The 18,193-nt window shown below is 40.5% G+C and overlaps 1 protein-coding gene and 1 long non-coding RNA gene across 4 annotated transcripts in view; one reads left to right on the forward strand and one right to left on the reverse strand.

Moving 5' to 3' along the window:
• robo4 (roundabout, axon guidance receptor, homolog 4 (Drosophila)) overlaps window positions 1-1,684 on the reverse strand; it is a 40,725-nt gene extending 39,041 nt beyond the window's left edge. For both annotated transcript variants that reach the window (XM_038297829.1, XM_038297828.1), the window contains exon 1: window positions 1,271-1,684. In XM_038297829.1, coding sequence (XP_038153757.1) covers window positions 1,271-1,472 — 202 coding nt within the window. In that variant the 5' untranslated portion in view covers window positions 1,473-1,684. The remainder of the gene's footprint in view (window positions 1-1,270) is intronic.
• A 7,158-nt stretch (window positions 1,685-8,842) lies between these two features.
• On the forward strand, window positions 8,843-17,297 carry LOC119791637. Of its 2 annotated transcripts, none has more exons than XR_005281883.1 (3): window positions 8,843-9,263; window positions 16,749-16,991; window positions 17,074-17,297. It is a non-coding gene; the product is annotated as an uncharacterized LOC119791637 (long non-coding RNA). The 2 variants fall into 2 exon arrangements; XR_005281882.1 differs by lacking the exon at window positions 8,843-9,263 and adding an exon at window positions 15,927-16,648.
• The last annotated feature ends 896 nt before the right edge of the window (window positions 17,298-18,193 follow it).

Here is an 18,193-nt window from a genome sequence, read left to right on the forward strand (position 1 = left end):
TATCTATTTTGCTCCAACATATATTTAGGAAAACTTCCCAGTAAAAATGTAAAATATGCATCAAATCTCTGCCTGACCTGTTGAATAATAAAAAGCAGGTAAAGAGAATCTGTCTGATGACAAGATCTAAAAGAAGAACAGGCATCATGAAGAGATCTAAAGAAACCACTTTAAAAAACAAATGACCCGTATCAGCCAGTCAAACCCCAGTTACCAAGGCAACAATCAGACAAACGGTGCCACTGGGTCCGTACTGGTTATCAATCACTGGTCCCTGGACCAGTCACTGGACCCCCATTTCATCATTCTGCTTCATTCTCTCTCTGTTCTCCTATTCTGCAGAATCTGTTAGTTCAATCTCTAACCTTCTGCTCTCTCTGCTTTTCCTCAGAGTAGCTTTGCCTCGTCTGTTCCTGTTTGGCTGTGACGTCATCCTGGAAAAAAACATCAGCTGTGCTGCTTCTATCAACACCCTTGTTAATAGATGTTGGAGATCGGCCTGTTTTCCAGTGTGGTCCTGTTTCTGTGACCGTGACTGAGTGGATGTGCTCTCTTCGTCCTCTGGCATGGGAGCTGCCTTGGAGCTCGTCTGCCTGGCTGTGTGTTTCCTGGACGGGGCCGCCTTTTACAGCTGCTTTTTGTATCTCTGCTTCTGTCTCCTTGAACCCCAGTGGGCCTCAGCAGATGGCCGCTCACACTGAGCCTGGTTCTGCTGGAGGTTTCTTCCTGTTAAAAGGGAGTTTTTCCTCTCCACTGTCGCTACAAGCATGCTTAGTGTGGGGGATTGTATTTGAGTCAATGAGTCAATGCAATCAACTGGTTTTCCTTAGATAGAAAACTTTGTATCAATTTGACTGTATGATCTGGTTGAACTGTAAAGTGCCTTGAGATGACATGTGTTGTGAATTTGGCGCTATATAAATAAACTGAATTGAATTGAATTGGTCGATCCTTGAAACTGCATTTCATCGTAGTCTAAAAGTCATTAAAATAAAAACACGAAATACACCAAGAAAACTATTAAGGACAAATATTTTTAGAGTATTTGTATATTAATCTAATAAATCTAATGAATAATCTAATCAGGAAACTTTCTTAATGTCTTCTGTTAGTCTGTTCGGTTTGTTATTTGATCCCTTCAATAACCTAAAGCAGTTGTCGAACCTCTGAGGCCAGATTTAAGCCGGACTAAAATGACTGAATGTCGTTTTCTTCCAGCTACTTCTCCTCCTCATGCGTTCCTCTGCAGCCATGTGACTCGCAGCCTTACCTTTTCTGCGGTGGGGCCTGTTCCTGTGAGGCGCCTCCTGGTGTCCCACGCTGTGACGGACATGCTCTTTGACACGGCCCTTTGAGCCCCCGTCCAGCACGCTTCTCTCCGTTTGGCAAATATTGTGGAACCTACACCGCTGTGAGAACCCAATGCAGGAGTGGAAGCAGAAAACGCAAAGCAGCCACCCGTGAACACGCATCTTCACCTCTTACTTCATGCAGTGCTTCAGCCCGTGAATGCAGACGTTCTGAACACTGGTAATCCAACTCTCAACCTGTCCTGAGTAAAAATTTAAAACCCAGAGTCGCGCTGTTTGCTTATTCCAAAGCTCCTTTTTCCCCCCATGTTGGTCTAGATCCTTCATTCATTCCAGTCTACCTCCTCTTTCAGTTCCTTCACTCCCCTGGGGAAGAGCAGAGTTATAGGGAGGAGGGTCAAATAGTGATCAAATACAAGTTTCAGAGCTCATGTTGTGAGAGAGACGAGGGGGGCCAGGGTGCGCACCATTCATTAGGACAGAAAAATAGATTGAGTGTTACTGATTTAATGGAAAAAAGAGACCAATATCAGATGAGCAGGAGATAAAATTAGGTAAATAAAATGTTTAAACGTTATTAAAGCCAAAGTAACACTAATGTAGGGTAGAAATGCAGAGTGGCAGAAATAAAGCTACTTTAGTTCAGAACGTTTCATGTTTTTAAAGGTCAGATGAATCAGAGGCGTTTCTTTTATAGACATATAGATCAGAGGAGTGAGTGTTTTCACAGCAGCAGCTTGAACACGACAAACGGGTGCAAAACTTTCTTTGCACCCCCCCTCCACACACACACACACACACACACACACACACACACACACACACACACACACACACACACACACACACACACACACACACACACACACACACACACACACACACACTCCACCAGTCAATAGCCAGGCAAATTTGTAGCTGCCTGTCTGCACAGTTTGAGTCTCATACATCATCTTGGCTCACCAGTAACAATCCAACAAAAGTACCAAGTCAGCCATGTCCGGAAGTTCTGCCTTGAATGGAAATGCACTCAGTTTGAGCTTGGGTGGCCTCCCAGGGGGCATATTCCTCCTCTGATTGGCTATGCATCATACCCACCTGGAAACAACACAGATGAAAAAGAAAGCTGATTAGAAGATGAAGGAGTAACTAATATTTTAAACTATACTCCCAAAAACTAAACATGATGAAGACACGTTTTTTTTTTTAGGCTAAATCAGGTCCGTCCATCATAGCCTTGAATGAGTCCAAAAATCCCAGTTGAAAATTGGGCTGTTTTTGGTTGGTCTGATTTGGTTCTACTTTAGTCCAGTAATAGACGTTGATAAGACGTTAAGAAATGGTATCATCCCTGACTTTCTTACATGTCTTTGTTCTGCTGGCTTCCTCATGCAAACACCTACAGTTTGTTCTGGGGCCGAGTGCAAAGCAGACAGGATAAAGATCAGGTCCTACAAGTCCGAGGCCATGGTTCTGGAACAGGACAAGGTGGCTTGTCCCCTTCAGGTTGGACCAGACTTAGACTTACAGTAGATATACTTTAGTGTCATTTTGTGAACATAGAGTATAGAAAAAAGAAATTTTGTTCAGTACAGCTCTTAGGTTTATTCTTTATACATCATGTGAATTGTTATTCTGTTAGCCAGATTAGACAGAGTAGAAGGCCTTCCTTCACATTGTGGATGTCACTGTGTGTAAGGAAGTCATCTAAATAGGACAGCCTTCTCGTCTTTTAAAGATACACAGGATATGGGCACATCATGGAGTCGGACCGATAAAGGGAAGCTATCTGTAATTCTTGGGCATAAAGGCAAGATGCATAAAAGTCAGGGCATGGATGGCGTGTCAGTTTCTGATACGGACAGCTAAACATCCACATGATCCAACACATAGACTCATGAGCTATAAGAAGCAGGAGATGACCTTGTTCGGGGCTCAATCTTTGCCGGATGCATGAGGACATGATTTTTGAGCCCACAGCTGTGCCAACTCCAAGCATTTTCCTCTGTCCTGTAACGACTTGATCTGGAATAAACTCTGTTACTTTTTAACTCCTGTTTTTATAGTCCTTTTAACATGGTTTTACCCAGTTTGAGTTAAGAGTAGTAAATAACTTGCTCCCAGTTGGCGCAACTGCCTTCAAGGGGACATAACTTCCACATTCAACACAGCTCTTAAGACATTTCCATTTCTTAAAGTGCAGCAGTAATAAAAAGGAATCATGGTGATCAGATATAAACATAAGACTGAGATATGATTACAGTTCTCCAACATTCAGCACTTTTTTCCCCACTTAATTTTATTCAACATTCATCAGTGTGATGGCGGTGGGGAAGAAGCTGCTGCAGAACCTGCTGGTCCTGCATTGAATGCTGTGAAGCCTCTTCCCAGAGGGCAGCAGGGAGAACAGTCCATGGTGGGGGGGTGAGGGGTCATTGATGAGAGTAGAGCTGCTTCTCCTCCACATCCAGAGGAGTCAGCTGAGGAGGATAAAACTGTTCCGGATGTGAACTGAACGTCCATAGACTATATCTTTCTGCTGGCCTGGGAGCGGATAAGATAACGACCCAATACAACCTAAGATTTCTAGAAAAGATCATTGGGGAGAGTTTATTGACAAAATTTGCTGCTTTGGATAAAAAGTCGTTTTCTTTATGTTTTCCAGAGAGGGATTTTTTAACCAAACCAAAACACTGCCTCAACAGTAATGCAGGTGCTAATAACACAAATCTTAACAACTTAACATAAAAACTTTGTTCATCTGTTAAATGAATACATCCTGTCTGGTCATTGGTGATTGGTCACGTTTACCTTTATAATCTAAGGATCAATGTGAACCCTTAGAAAGCATCATAGACCAAATTAACCAGGGGGGTCAGTGTTTTTAAGGAAACAAACACATAGTAAAAGTTTGTTGTTTGATACAACAAGTGATATGCAGAATCAAAGAGTGAAGGTATAGCTATTTGTTGGCCTATTTATTTTAGATTTTCTTAACCTTTAAAAACAGTTATCAGGAGATACTTAGAAAACTATTTTGTGTTTTATAAGTAGTGGCCTTTAGATTTGGTTTGACTTTGTAGGCTTATTTATGGAAAAACAAGAAAATGTAATGATGGAAATTTGGTATTTTTTTGATGTACATCACTAATCTGTTTCCCCAATAAATACATTTATAAAAATAGAAAAGAAAACTATTTTAACCACCAATCTTATTTACCTCTGCAAAGGTATAAACATTGGCATGATCTTTGCCCTGAGGGATGGCTTAATTGATCATTCCATTCACCTGTCTAACTCTGTGCAATTTCACATTACTGATCACCTGATCTTGCTGCTATTTAAGCCACTTTATTCCCAGCCATCAGTGCCAGATTATTCTTGAGCCTTTGGTGTGAGAGTTTTGAAGCATTTCTACTAATGTGCTGATTGCCTGATCCTGACCCGTTTCTGTATTCGGACCTTTGAGCCTGCCTGCCTCTGTCTGATCTGTTTGCCTGACCTGTTTTCAGATTCTGTTGGATTATACTGTGAACTGACCTGGATCTGCCTCTTGACTTCGCCCTCTGGATTATCCTGCCTTCCTCCATCATCTCCTCGGATCCAATCTCCTGTCACCTCTGTGTCCTTCAAGGCTAAGTGTGTGGAACTCTCTGGCAGTGTCCGCTGCGTCTTGTTAGCCGACTGGCTGGATACTACCTCGTTTTCTGGGCATGGAGTGAACTATAAAACCAGGTTGGTGATCACGCATTCATTATCATCCTCCATCACGTTACCGTGGTCACTAACCTGTGTTTCTCTCCTGTAGAGGTTCTTGCCTTAGACGCCCTTACCACAACCACTGCAGATCCGGCTTTTAAATAAACGCTCGAGTTATCCCACTGTCTGTCTTGCCTTGATTTCTGGTCATTACCAAAATACTCACTTTCAATGCTCTAAACTTTTCATTTATACTTGAAAGTGTTGTGCAGTTGAAACCCGCTTTTTTTTGTTTCACAGGTACTGTTTTTTATTTGGATTTAATAAGAATCTAAACATCGGAGATTTATTGTGAAGCTTAAAAAATGCTTTATAGGATATAGGTTTTGGGCAAAGGAACCAATTAATAACTGTATTTGTGCGGGACCATAATAATCATAAGAAATGCATTTGGTATGTCGAGTGCAGGAGCCATACAGGCACTACAGCGGACTCTACCAGACCTCTAAAGGTATGCTGTGGGATCTGGAACTAATATCTTTTCAGGCCTGAAAAAAAAACGTAAACGTAGGTAGACATTGATAGCACATTTTAGTCAAATCAAGTTTATATTAACAGATGATAGAAAGGACTTAGGAAAGATCTTTTTTGGAAGTCAAAAACACCCCAATCTTGTCTTGCTTGCAGTTTGCCGTTCAGAACAATCAGGAAATATGATTTCCAATAAGAATTTATGGTGTCTGTGATGATCCCACATAAATCAAAAAAATCTGCTACAAGCTTACTGCGACACACTGCTGTGGGAGGATAACCAGCCCTTAAGTCCAGTACAGTTTTTCCCATTTTTGCTACTCTTTCAAATTCAGAAGCATTTTCATCTCCAAGGCCAACCAGAGGAGCAGAATACTCCACTGCTGCTAATACGGTATATTCTAATCAATAAAAGGGGAAATTAAAAAGAGATATTAGTTTATCAATCCAGTTTTCAGCCACCATAAAGTTGATTGGTGTGTATCTGACTGTGTCACTGTATTTTACTATAAGTTGTTAACAGTGATGGGCAGTAACGCCGCTACATGTAGCGAAGCTATTAGTTTAACTACATTTTCCAGTAGCTGTCCGTAGCGTCGCTGCTTTATTTATCAAGTAACTTTCCTGTAGTGACGTTATTGTTTTGATCAAGTAGCGATGTAGCGTCCACAAACGCTACAAAATCCAGGGCATAACTAAGAAATGAAAGCAGGTTTTCTATTTTGAAACAACAATCGGCCACAAAACTACTGTAAATAGCAGTTTCAGCTGACGCTCTTATAAGTGGCGTAGTAGCACAGGCACACTCCGTAGGTTTAAACAAGCGCACCCTTTCCGAGGCTGTCGTTCTATTGACTGGAAAGGTTGCTAGGCAACGATCCAACTGCAGTCTGAGAGAGAGCAAAACAAATCCGCAAGCAGTGCCTACAGGTTTGCGAGCGTATCTGAGACTCGAGCAGAGCGCGGTTTGTGCGCGAAGAGAAGGAGGCAAGCGAGAGGAGAAAATATCTGTGCAAGAAGCATTAAATCTGAGAGAAGAAACAAAGATGTGAGAGAGAAGAGAAAATATTTGAGAGAGAGCGCATGTTTTGAGTGTGAGCATTAAGAAGATGAAATTCTTTTCTCTAATTGAAGTTATGTGCTCTTGCATTATGGCAGGATAATTCTCCCATATCTATGTGCCACTAAGATACTCTAATTAAAAAGCAGTAGTGAAACTTCGATATTGTATTTTCATGGCCTAGTTTACCTGACAGGATGTTTACATAAATCTGTTTTTAGGCTTTGCACAGATAAGATTTTTTATGGAGGAACAGCTCTACCGTATATAAAATAAATACATAAATAAATAAATGCTCAATAAATAAATAAATAAGCATTCAATTAATTGACTCCAAAAATACAATGAATAAATATGTAGGTAGAAATTAAATTATATAGTGAGACATATATATATGTATCTCTTAATTAGCTTCTTTATTTTTTCACCTTCTTTTGTAAACAGTTTCATTTGTTACTTGAATCGACTGTTTAATTGAGGTCTGAAGAAGTTTTCTCTAAGGGAAACCCTAAAGAAATAAGATGCCTTTTGTAGGGTTTTGTTTTCCCTAGATATGTCCATTGAATGCAAACTCATACCATGTCTCGATATGTAGAACACTACACAGTACCTTTTATTTGGTTCTAATAACAGCAGATTGTTTACTAGTTTGTCTAGTAAATACTTTAGTTTTTTTTATTATGCTGATCATAAAACTATTTTTACACTGTGTTATGTCATTGGCTGATCTTTAATAAATGTTTTAACCAGTGTATCAGACTCATTTTGAATTGACATTAGCTTGGTACAACGTTAAGTAGCTTCTGATGTAGTTAAGCTACTTTTAACACATTAGTGTAACTTAGCTTGCTATAATTCTTTAGGTGGTAGCTTTGGTGTAGTGAAGCTTCATTTATTGTTGAGTAACTGATAGCTTAGCTCACTACACTGGACAAGTAGCTTGCCCAACACTGGTTGTTAAACAGGAGGTTTGTACCAATAACAATTAAGTTTTAATCAACTGATATTCAATTAATATCAAGTAAGCGATATTCTATTATTATAAATATCCAGAGGCGTCAAGTAACAAAGTACAAATACGTTCTTACCTTACTTAAGAAGAAATGTTGGCTATACTTTAATGGAGTAATTTTACACAACTTTTTACTTTCTATTCCTTACATTTTAAAAATAAACTCCTTAGTTCTGTTTCATTTAAGCTCATTTTCATTATGGCCTGTTCTTATTTAAAAAAAAAAAAAATCATCCAGACGATTTATTTCTTTGTGGTTGGACTCGGTGCTGCCCCAACTTGTTGCTCACCACAAACCATAATAAATAGTTTTCCAGATGAAGCAAAGTTAAATGTGACACTTTTACCATTACTTATAAAACTAAGAGAATGAAGTCTAAGGAAGTTATCGTCCAGAATTGTAGAAAAATGTTCCTTTAATAGGGTAGAGCAGTAAAGCTTCTGACCTAAACATTTTTTCCTGCCTTACTTTTGCTTTAATACTTGAAGTAGTTTTAAAAATGTTAAAACGTGTTTTTTAAACAGTAGGATTTATACTTCTACTGGAGTAACAAACATTAATGCTTTTGGCAGCTCTGTAAATATCTCAGAACATACAGAGAATTAAAAATGCATTTCTCTTTGTAATCTTTCAGTATAATGTTAACAGGCCTTTGTGTAGCTATTAGCTTTTTAAGCCTGGTCTGTATTGAGTCATATAATCAGCACCACCATCTAAAGACCCCTGGAGGGGGCTTTTTTCGGCCCTCAATGGGAGACTGTGTCCGAGCTGCAGAGGAGCCATTAGAGGCGAACGCCCCCCCCATGGACCTTCATAAAGTGTCCTATAGAGATATGGCAGGGTTACTTTGTTCCTGAGAGAAAGAAAAGACCAAGGCAACACCAACATTTTCAGGATAGCTTCATTCACTGCAGATAAAAACCAGAGGAGACAAAACAATGAACTGTTTCCAGGGAATAAAGCGTCACTTCATCATGGTTTTCTCCTCCATATGCTATAGTTGCTTGTTAAGGTGCCACAGTAGATAATCCATCTCTAATCCCAAACAAAGTCTTTTTAAAATCAGATGATTTTAAACTGGCCTGCGATGGAGCGCCAATCAGATTTTATTTACCAAACTCTGTGAAAGGATTGCAAACATTGCCATCTGCTTGATTTAACACCAAGAGAAACACAGTCTCTAGGAATAAGATGCACATTTAGCCTGAAATCACTAATGGATTTTCTTGGTTTTCGCTGGGCGGTGACGGTCACTACAACCCAAACAGAGGCTGAGAGGCCTGAAGATGTGAACTGGGAGCCAGGCGTTCTGCTTGAATGCGCCTGAATGCCGGATCTGGCCCAGTGGGAAAGGAAGCCTTCCCCTCTGTGGTCCCAACATGAGACACCCTCAGCTTGTTGTTTACACCTCTTTGGCTCCTTCTTTTACCAGGACCCCCACCCCCACTTTATACATCCAGCTGGCTGTGCCACAAAGACTGCATCTTCCTCTTCCAAATGATTCTCGGACCCCCACCTGCTTTGTTCTGCTGATTTTCCCACTACTGGGAGACACTTTCACTCTCTGAGGCTAAAATAAGGGACCAGAAAGAGACAGAGGAGCAGAGAAATCAGAACATTGAAGAACACAAGAGCTGGAGAAAAACGCTGGTAAACTGAGTAGTTTTTGACAAGTAGAGGCCGGAGCCTGCTGGAGCGTTGCTGCTTTAAATTTAATTGGCTGAATTCACCGTTTCCGATGTTAATGTTATTGTTCATGCAAAAAAAAATAAAAAAAGCAAAAGTGGAGACAGGATCGGTCCTTGTTGAGCTTCTTCCACTGTCTCTGTCTGCAGCATCTTAGATCATGTTTGAGGTCTTCATGTGGTCAATCAGAGGCAACAAATCCCTTCAGGTCCAATCATTTCAGACGCTCTATCCCACCCTGGTGAGTCCGCCCCCATTCCCGGTTCCCAAGCTGCTGTGAAATCAGTGGATTGTTTAAAAAAAAGCAGAGAAACAGTGTATGGAGATGTGGGCCGGAACTAATAGGATTGGTTTTGATTCATTAGATTCTCTTTCTTTATCCTGGTTGGGATTCTGCTCCACGTCTCCTCCCGTTTCACACCGTAATGCTACAGCGGGGGGTGGGGTGGGAGGGGTCCGTGTAATTCAGGCTGTTTACAGCAGAACCGTGTTACTCTCTGGAATCACTTGTTTATTGGGAAGCTGGCTAAGATGGAGGATTCAGAGTGATCTGTATTTATTCACTGGATTGCACGTTGGTAGCCCACTATGCTGTGAAGTCACCAGCCGCCATATTGGTACTCCCTAGTTAGTCGGAATGTAAACAATCCGTGCGCTATAGGCATCGAACAGCGATGATGTTCTCATTTTCAGGGATCTTGGAAAAACGGTTCCAGCACACTATATTTTTGAACATACACAGCCATGCAGAAAACCCCTCGAAACCACGCCTTCAAAACACACGAGTGCGCATGCCATCTGCAGAGCGTCTAGAGCAGCAGGAGCAGCGCATCGCTGATCTGGAAGCTGGCAGGGAGACAGGCAGCCCTGCTAATGCAGAGCGCTATAATCACTCCTCTGAAACAGTTTATTAATGCCTAAATTAACTTAAAATGCTGAAATCTGCTGGCAAAACATCTTCGCTTTTATTGTCCTGGTGCCTGCAGTTTGGATTGCGACATGAAAAATGGCTTCCATTTTGCCACGAACCGCCAAGAGGCGACCGGGTAATAGGCTGCTGTGGAATGGGAATCCCAGTGACAGCGCACTGCTGTCAGCTCCGGCAGAAATAAAATTTGAAGGCAGGATGGTAATCTGGATGAACTGACTGCACTGATGATGTTTTCAGGTGGGGAGAGACAAACACAAACAAATCACACAAACTGGATTCCTGACAGTTTAATGCAGAAATGCGCACTTTGAAGAAAAATGCTAGGAAATTGGAGAGAATCCTACCTAGTCTGAAAAAATAGTTTACTGCTGTATAAGAGGACCTTTTGTAAAGCAAGAGCAGCATATGTTTCCTCATTAATAGAGAAGAATAAGAATAATCCTAGAAATCTTTTTAATCCAGTTGCCAAACTCACCCAGAGCCATAGCTCTGTTGAACTGTCCATTCCACCTGCTCTTAGCAGTAATGATTTTATGGGATTCTTTATAAATATGATTGATCTTATTAAAAATAAGATAATTAGCACTCCTCTATCTGCCATTAGTTTGTCTCTGGAGGGTGAGGCAGCATCTGAGGTAGTCATGGAATCTAAACCGGGTTTAGACTGCTTTGATCCAGTTGAACTTTCTGAGTTAGTAAAACTATTGTCTTCATCTAAGCCTTCAACTTGGATGTTAGATCCAGTTCCAACCAGGTTATTTAAGGAGGTATTCCGTTTGATCTCCTCCTTCATTTTAGATGTGATTAATCTTCTTCCTCTTAATCTATCTGGCTTTAGAGCTCATCATAGCACTGAAACAGCTCTGGTGAAAGTCACTAATGATATTCTCATGGCCTCAGATAATGGACTTGTATCTGTGCTCGTCCTGTTGGATCTTAGTGCTGCATTTGATACAGTTGATCATAATATTCTTTTAGAAAGACTTGAATATTTTGTTGGAATTAAAGGAACAGCACTAGACTGGTTTAAATCTGATCTATCTGATCGAATTCAGTTTGTTCATGTTAATGATAGATCTTCAACACGCTCAAAGGTTACCTGTGGAGTACCACAGGGATCAGTGCTAGGACCAATTCTCTTTACTTTATACATGCTCCCAATTGGTAGAGTTATTAGACAGCATGGTATTAATTTCCACTGTTATGCTGATGATACCCAGCTATATCTGTCTATAATCCAGATGAAGCTAACCCATTACATAGATTACAGGCATGTCTGAAGACATAAAAACCTGGATGACTCTTAACTTTCTGCTCCTGAATGCAGACAAAACAGAAGTTATAGTCTTTGGACCAGAGTCTCTGAAAAATAAGCTGATTAGCCAGTCACTTCATTTGGATGGGATTAAACTGATTTCAGATAATAAAGTAAAAAATCTTGGTGTTATTTTTGATCAGGACCTGTCATTTAAATCCCAGGACAAAGAGGTTTGTAGAATTTCCTTCTTTCATCTGAGGAATATTGCAAAAATTAGAAATCTCCTGTCCAGGGGTGATGCTGAGAAACTAGTCCATGCATTTGTTACTTCTAGGCTGGACTATTGTAATTCTTTACTATCAGGAAGTCCACAAACTGTAGTTAAAAGCCTTCAGCTGATCCAAAATGCTGCAGCCAGAGTTCTAATGAAAATGAAAAAGAGAGATCATATCTCTCCTATCCTGGCTTCTCTTCATTGGCTTCCTGTTAAATCCAGAATAGAATTTAAAATCCTCCTTCTCACATATAAAGCCTTAAATGGCCAAGCTCCATCTGATATCAGAGATCTGATTGTTCCTTATGTTCCTAACAGAGCACTTCGCTCTCAATCTGCAGGTTTACTAGTGGTTCCTAGAATGTCTAAAAGTAGAATGGGAGGCAGATCTTTTAGTTCTCAGGCTCCTCTCCTGTGGAACCAACTACCAGTTTTAGTCCGTGAGGCAGACACCCTGTCTACTTTTAAGGCTAGGCTTAAAACTTTCCTTTTTGATAAAGCTTCTAGTTAGGGTGGCTCAGGTTATCCTGAGCTATCTCTATAGTTATGCTGCTATAGGCTTAGACTGCTGGAGGACATAGGGACCCCTTTTTCATCATTCTGCTTCATTCTATCTCTATTCTCCCACCCTGCAGAATCTGTTAGTTCAATCTCTAACGTTCTGCTCTCTCTGCTTTTTCTCATAGTAGCTTCATCTGGTCTGTTCCTGTTTGGCTGTGACTCCATCCTGGAGAGAAATATCAGCTGTGCTGCTGCCATCAACACCCTTGTTTAGAGATGATGAAGATCGGCCTGTTTTCCAGTGTAGTCCTGTTTCCCTGACTGTGACTAAATGGATGTGCTCTCTTCATCCTCTGACATGGGAGCTGGCTCGGAGCTCGTCTGCCTGGCTGTGCGTTTCCTGGAAGGGGCCGCCTTTTACAGCTGCTTTTTGTATCTCTGCTTCTGTCTCCTTGAACCCCAGCTGGCCTCAGCAGATGGCCGCTCACACTGAGCCTGGTTCTGCTGGTGGTTTCTTCCTGTTAAAAGGGAGAAACTTTTTCCTCTCCACTGTCGCTACAAGCATGCGTGAGGGATTGAGTCAATGAATCGATCCAATCAACTGGTGTCCTTAGAAAAGTTTGAATCAATTTGACTGGATGATCTGGTGAACTGTAAAGTGCCTTTAGATGACATGTGATGTGAATTGCCGCTATATATATATATATATATATATATATATATATATATATATATATATATATATATATATATATATATATATATATAGAGAGAGAGAGGTTTATTGGAAAAACAGAAAATGTGCAATATGCAATAAAAAAAAAACTTGACAGGTGCAAAGATTTTCGTACCCTAATCATTTTATTGCTTTAAATGCCCTAAACTTCTTTTTTTACTTACTTACTGAAACACAAAATTGGTTTGATAACTTCATTAAGATTTGAACTTCATAACCAGGTTGATTCAATAATAACAAAATGTATTTAAGGTTAACAATTGCAAGTTGTTCTTCTGTTTGAGTGGCATTGGCAAAAAAAAATCAAAAGTAGAGAAGAAGAATGGTGAGAATGATCAAGGACAACCCACAGACAGTGACGTGCGGTCAGGGGAGGCAGGTGAGGCAGTGCCTCACCAGCCATCATGGAAAGAAAGAAAATATATAATCATAAAGTAATTTAAATTGTTATATTCATCCGGTGGTTTGTACTAAAAAATATTCATTTTTCATGTAGCTTCACCAATTTCGATTTTTATTTGTTCAAAATCGCTGAATTTTCTTATTTTCCCATTCAAATGCTTGGAAGCGATGCCGGTGAGGCAGCAGCGAGCTCTGCCTCACCTTGGATTGCGCAACCCCTGGCTCTGCGCTGGCTGCAAAGCGGAGAGAGCATGTTGCTGTACGGCGTCAATAAAATAGTTTAAACAAATGTAATATGTGAACTTATTTCTAATAATTTGGCTTATGTATATAATGTACAGAGCTTTTTGTCACCAACTGTGTTTGTGTAACGTGTTTCGTGTAATGAGCGATTATAAACGGCAGAGAACAAGTTCGAGGTGAGGCAGGCAGTTCTCTTGCCTCATGGCAGGGGGTGCTCAAGAGACTGAAAACATAAGGCAGGAACAGGACGGATCAAGGAAGGCTTTCTTCCCTGGCAGTGATCTCCATTGAGACAGAGAGACTTTTAAAACTGAAGGAAGATAAGGAGGACTTCTATTCATTTATAAGTAAAGGTAAGACAGTAATAACATTTATTTTGTTTTGTTTTTTAAGGAAATGTGTGTTTTGTGAGCTACAGTTTGTATGTGTAAGGATGCAGAAGTGAAACATAACCTGTAAACTGCTGTCAATCTATGCATCTATTTGCAAATCTGATTCTGATGACGTCAGTGCCTCACCAGCTATGAACCTCACCGCACGTCACTGCCCACAGACCACCTCCAATCCACAGAACACCTCCAAAGAACTGCAGCATCATCCTGCTGCAGATGGTGTCACTGTGCATCGCTCAACAATTCAGCACACTTTGCACCAGGAGAAGCTGTATGGGAGAGTGATGCGACAGAAGACTTTTCTGCAAGAACGGCAAAAACAGAATCGCTTGAAAAAGGGACCTTCAAAAGTCTTTTGCACTGAACACTGAACATTTAACATATGTCTTTCGTTGTTTTCAATTCGCAATTATAGGTAGAATGTCTATATCGTAGTATGTCTTAACTGTAGCATGCTAGCCTAGTAAGCAAGCTAATATGCCAGAAAATTTATGGTTTGGAATTGATCATGGGTGTGTTCAAAAGTTATCATTCTTAGTAGCTGAGTATACACCAACCTGTAGCCTTTAATTCGTTTGTGCAGAACCGTCTCAGTGTGTGGGAAGGAAGATCCCTTGAAAAGAATTACTGTGTATGACTAGGGTGACCAAACGTCCGTATTTCCCGGGACATATCCGTATTTCACGTCCTGTCCCGGGCGTCCCGGGTTTTTTTTAGAAAGTGAGGAAATGTCCTGATTTCACTGCGCACGACGCTCCGTGTGACGTAATCCCTGAGCCGCGTCAGTGCGGGCAGCCCTGCTCTTAATCAGAGGCTCTGTTCCAAACCTGGGCTGCATCCTCCAAGGACGCGGTTTACCTAGACTGGATCCTTCGAAGTCCTTGAAAATAAGGAGGCCAGAAGAGTTCTGTCTGTAAATTCGAACAGGTCCTCCCTTCGGCGGGTTTTACCGCCGTATGCTCTGTTGCTTAGCAACCGTGAAAGTTGACACACAAAGCAGGAAAAGAATGAATACCGAGGTTTTCAAAACTGTTTGTTTATTTATTTATTTTTTAAAAAGTTAAAGTGAACAAAGACTACACTCACAAGAATCCAGAGTGGAATAAAGGTTCCAACCACCGGGAGCAGGAACAAATAAAATCCAATGTAATGATAGAAACCTTATTCAGTTAAATAACCTGCTGCTGTCATTCTGCACATCTCTGATGTTTCTGCTTTTTTCAAATATCCATTATTGTAAAAATGTCCATAGCTGCATACACTTTACAGAATTTAATTTTTTATATTTTAACTCTTCCCTATTATGTTATTCTAATACATTTCTCTAAGGTCCTCATTTGTGTGACCATTTTCAATAATCTTTTTGCTGCTGTAAATTTGCCCTTTGTGGGACAATAAAGGGATTTTCTATTCTATTCTATAAAAGGGTTAGAAATATATAAGTAAATCTAAACAATGTATCTACAAAATATATCTGCAAAATCTCTAATATTCAACAACAAAAAATACGTAGTTAAGCATATTGTGCAAAACAACAATAAAAAAATTAAAATCCTATCAGATTTATAGTCCCCACCCTGCAGATATATTAGAATCTGTCCTTAAATTACAGCCAAAACCCATTTACACAGTAACAGATTAAAACCTTTAGATAAACCAAACATTACCGCCAAATATCTGACTCAATAACCATTAAAACAACTATTTTCATTCATTTCAGACGGAACTATTCACAGAGTTGTATTATTATATTAAACTGAACTTCAAATTTTCACAACTGTTCTGCGCCAAGTAACATTTCCTCTGATCACGGAGCAAATCCCGATGATGAGACAATTCCCCCTCCAAGGTGTCCTGGTTTTCCCAAATGAAAATATGGTCACCCTATGTATGACACCAATTAAATGTGCATTTTCAATTGCATTGGCTTTTCCTTCACATAAAACTTTCATCCAACCTGTGACCACTGTTGGGTTCAAAAATGTAGGTTCGTAAAAGAGGAACTGAGTCTACACAGAAGGGGGATTTTTAACAACTTCTGCAGAAGGAGAGAGTTATATTCAGCTCACTACTCTCTGACGGCTTCCTCTGCAGAAGCCTTTTTATTAGCAGATCATAACACATGGGGTGGGTTACAAAATAGAGTGTTCTTTTGACAAGGCAATTGATCAGGTCATAGGACAAAATGCTCCTCTGATTGACTCACAGAACAGAGTGGTCTTCTGATAACTGTGATTAGCCTTGCAGAAACATCAGTAATTTTCCACCACCGTTGCATGACAGTTTGCAGTAAACAGAGTGAAGCATCTAATTTCTCCAATGTTTCATATGTACACACATTAACTTTATAATCATCATTGAATAAACCTAACAAGCACCAACTCCTCATTGGAAAGGCTGATATCGTTAGGATTCCAGTTTGTGGGGGTTATTTTTTTCTTTTTCAGTTCCTCCGTGCATCCACCAGATGGTGCCATTGTTCTCTGCTGGTCTGGAGTGCTTCATGTTCTTCTCGCCTCTCACACCTGCAGCCTATTTGGTCATCACTTCCTGTGGAGTATTTAAGCAGCAGACTCTCTTAACTTCCTCGCCAGAGTATTTGCCAGTATTGGGTACTCTAGCCCCTCAGAGTTTTGCTGAGTCATACTTTGAGGTCCTGTTTCATCTGAGCTCTCAAACACTAACCAAGTTTGTCTTTTGATTCTTCGGCAGGATATCTATGGATCCACTGGATAAGCCAGGTCCTTCTAGTCTTGGAAGGGACTCTCTTGTCATGCTGAGAAAAGGAGACAGATCTCCTTATGCGAATGCCGTTCACCTCAGGAACATAGTGACGGTCTGCTCTGCAGATCCTCAGGACCACCATAGTCTGCCTGTCCGCCCTCCAGCGGAAAACACCTTCTACAGAGCAAGCCTCCACAAACAGGAACTCTGGAACCTCCCCAAACCACAACAGTGAGTCCAAGTCAAACCTTAAATTCAGACATCGGCCTGTTTTCACACAGTCCTTGAACTCACCACTCTGATCTCCTCCTAGAGCTTCCGCTTCTGGTTCAACAGATCACTGGGACCTCCCCAAGCTGAAGAACAGTTTTCTGTGTCTTTGTACTACTTTTTCTTCCAATAAACTGTTTAACTTTTTTCAAATCTCTGTGAGTGCTCCTGCATGTGGGCAAGACACATTAGACCCATTATGACAGATACATCCTCTTTACTAGCTAGTGAAAAAACAATTATCATCCTTTATTAACCTTATCATGTTTCTCCCTAAAAAGGTTAAAAAAACAATCCAAAGTACTTTATTTCCAAGTTTGAAGATGTTTCTCTTCCCATCCAGGAAACTATTTTAATTCAAAATGTCAGAATTAGTGTTGAGTTTGAAGCTTTAGCCCAAAACATTGTTTTGGCTTGGAAAACAGAAGACATGAAGGAATTTAAGAGAGAGAAAATCCAACCTTAAACAGAGGGGGTGGACTCAGGTTTCAGCTTTCTAAAACCTACAATGCAGCGATAGAGTTGATTCCTTCTATCATCTCAATCCTCATCGCCATGCAGGGGACCAAGACATCTTGAGTGGTTAGCCAGGCCAACAATTCCCCCTAACGTTCAGAGGTATAGATCAGTATCAGGTATTGCAGACTAACAAAGAACCCAACAACTCCGCATTCCTAAGGGGCGGACGCGTTCTTCTGGTTCAATTGACATGGTTTCTAAGCCAAATCAAGTTTTTGGGCTACTATATAAAGCTTCAAACCAAACGCCAATTCTGGCATTTTCAATTGAAAAAGCTTCCTGGTTGGGAGGCAAAATGTTTTCTAACTTGGAAACGAAGTCCAGTGGATTGTTTTTAACTTTTGGAATGACTCTGACCTGGATGACTGAGAATCTTCATCAGCTTAGCATGTTTCCACACATTTACTGCCCATTTCAAGTCCACAACTGCACCCTTTAGTAGAAAGAAAAGGGAAAGCACTTGTAAATGTTGTTAGATATCACACTCTTTACATATGTAATTAATTTACAACAATGATAGAACTAGAGCTGCTAGAGGAGAGGGGCCATCAACCTCCACTCCTCTGAAATCAGGATTGCCTCCCATTATAACAGCTTATATGGGGGAGTCGGACTGGTGCTGTTCATTTCAGTTTCAATTTCAA

This window comes from Cyprinodon tularosa, unplaced genomic scaffold (assembly GCF_016077235.1).
Source record: "Cyprinodon tularosa strain WSP-4 unplaced genomic scaffold, ASM1607723v1 ctg399, whole genome shotgun sequence".
Lineage (NCBI taxonomy): Eukaryota > Metazoa > Chordata > Actinopteri > Cyprinodontiformes > Cyprinodontidae > Cyprinodon > Cyprinodon tularosa.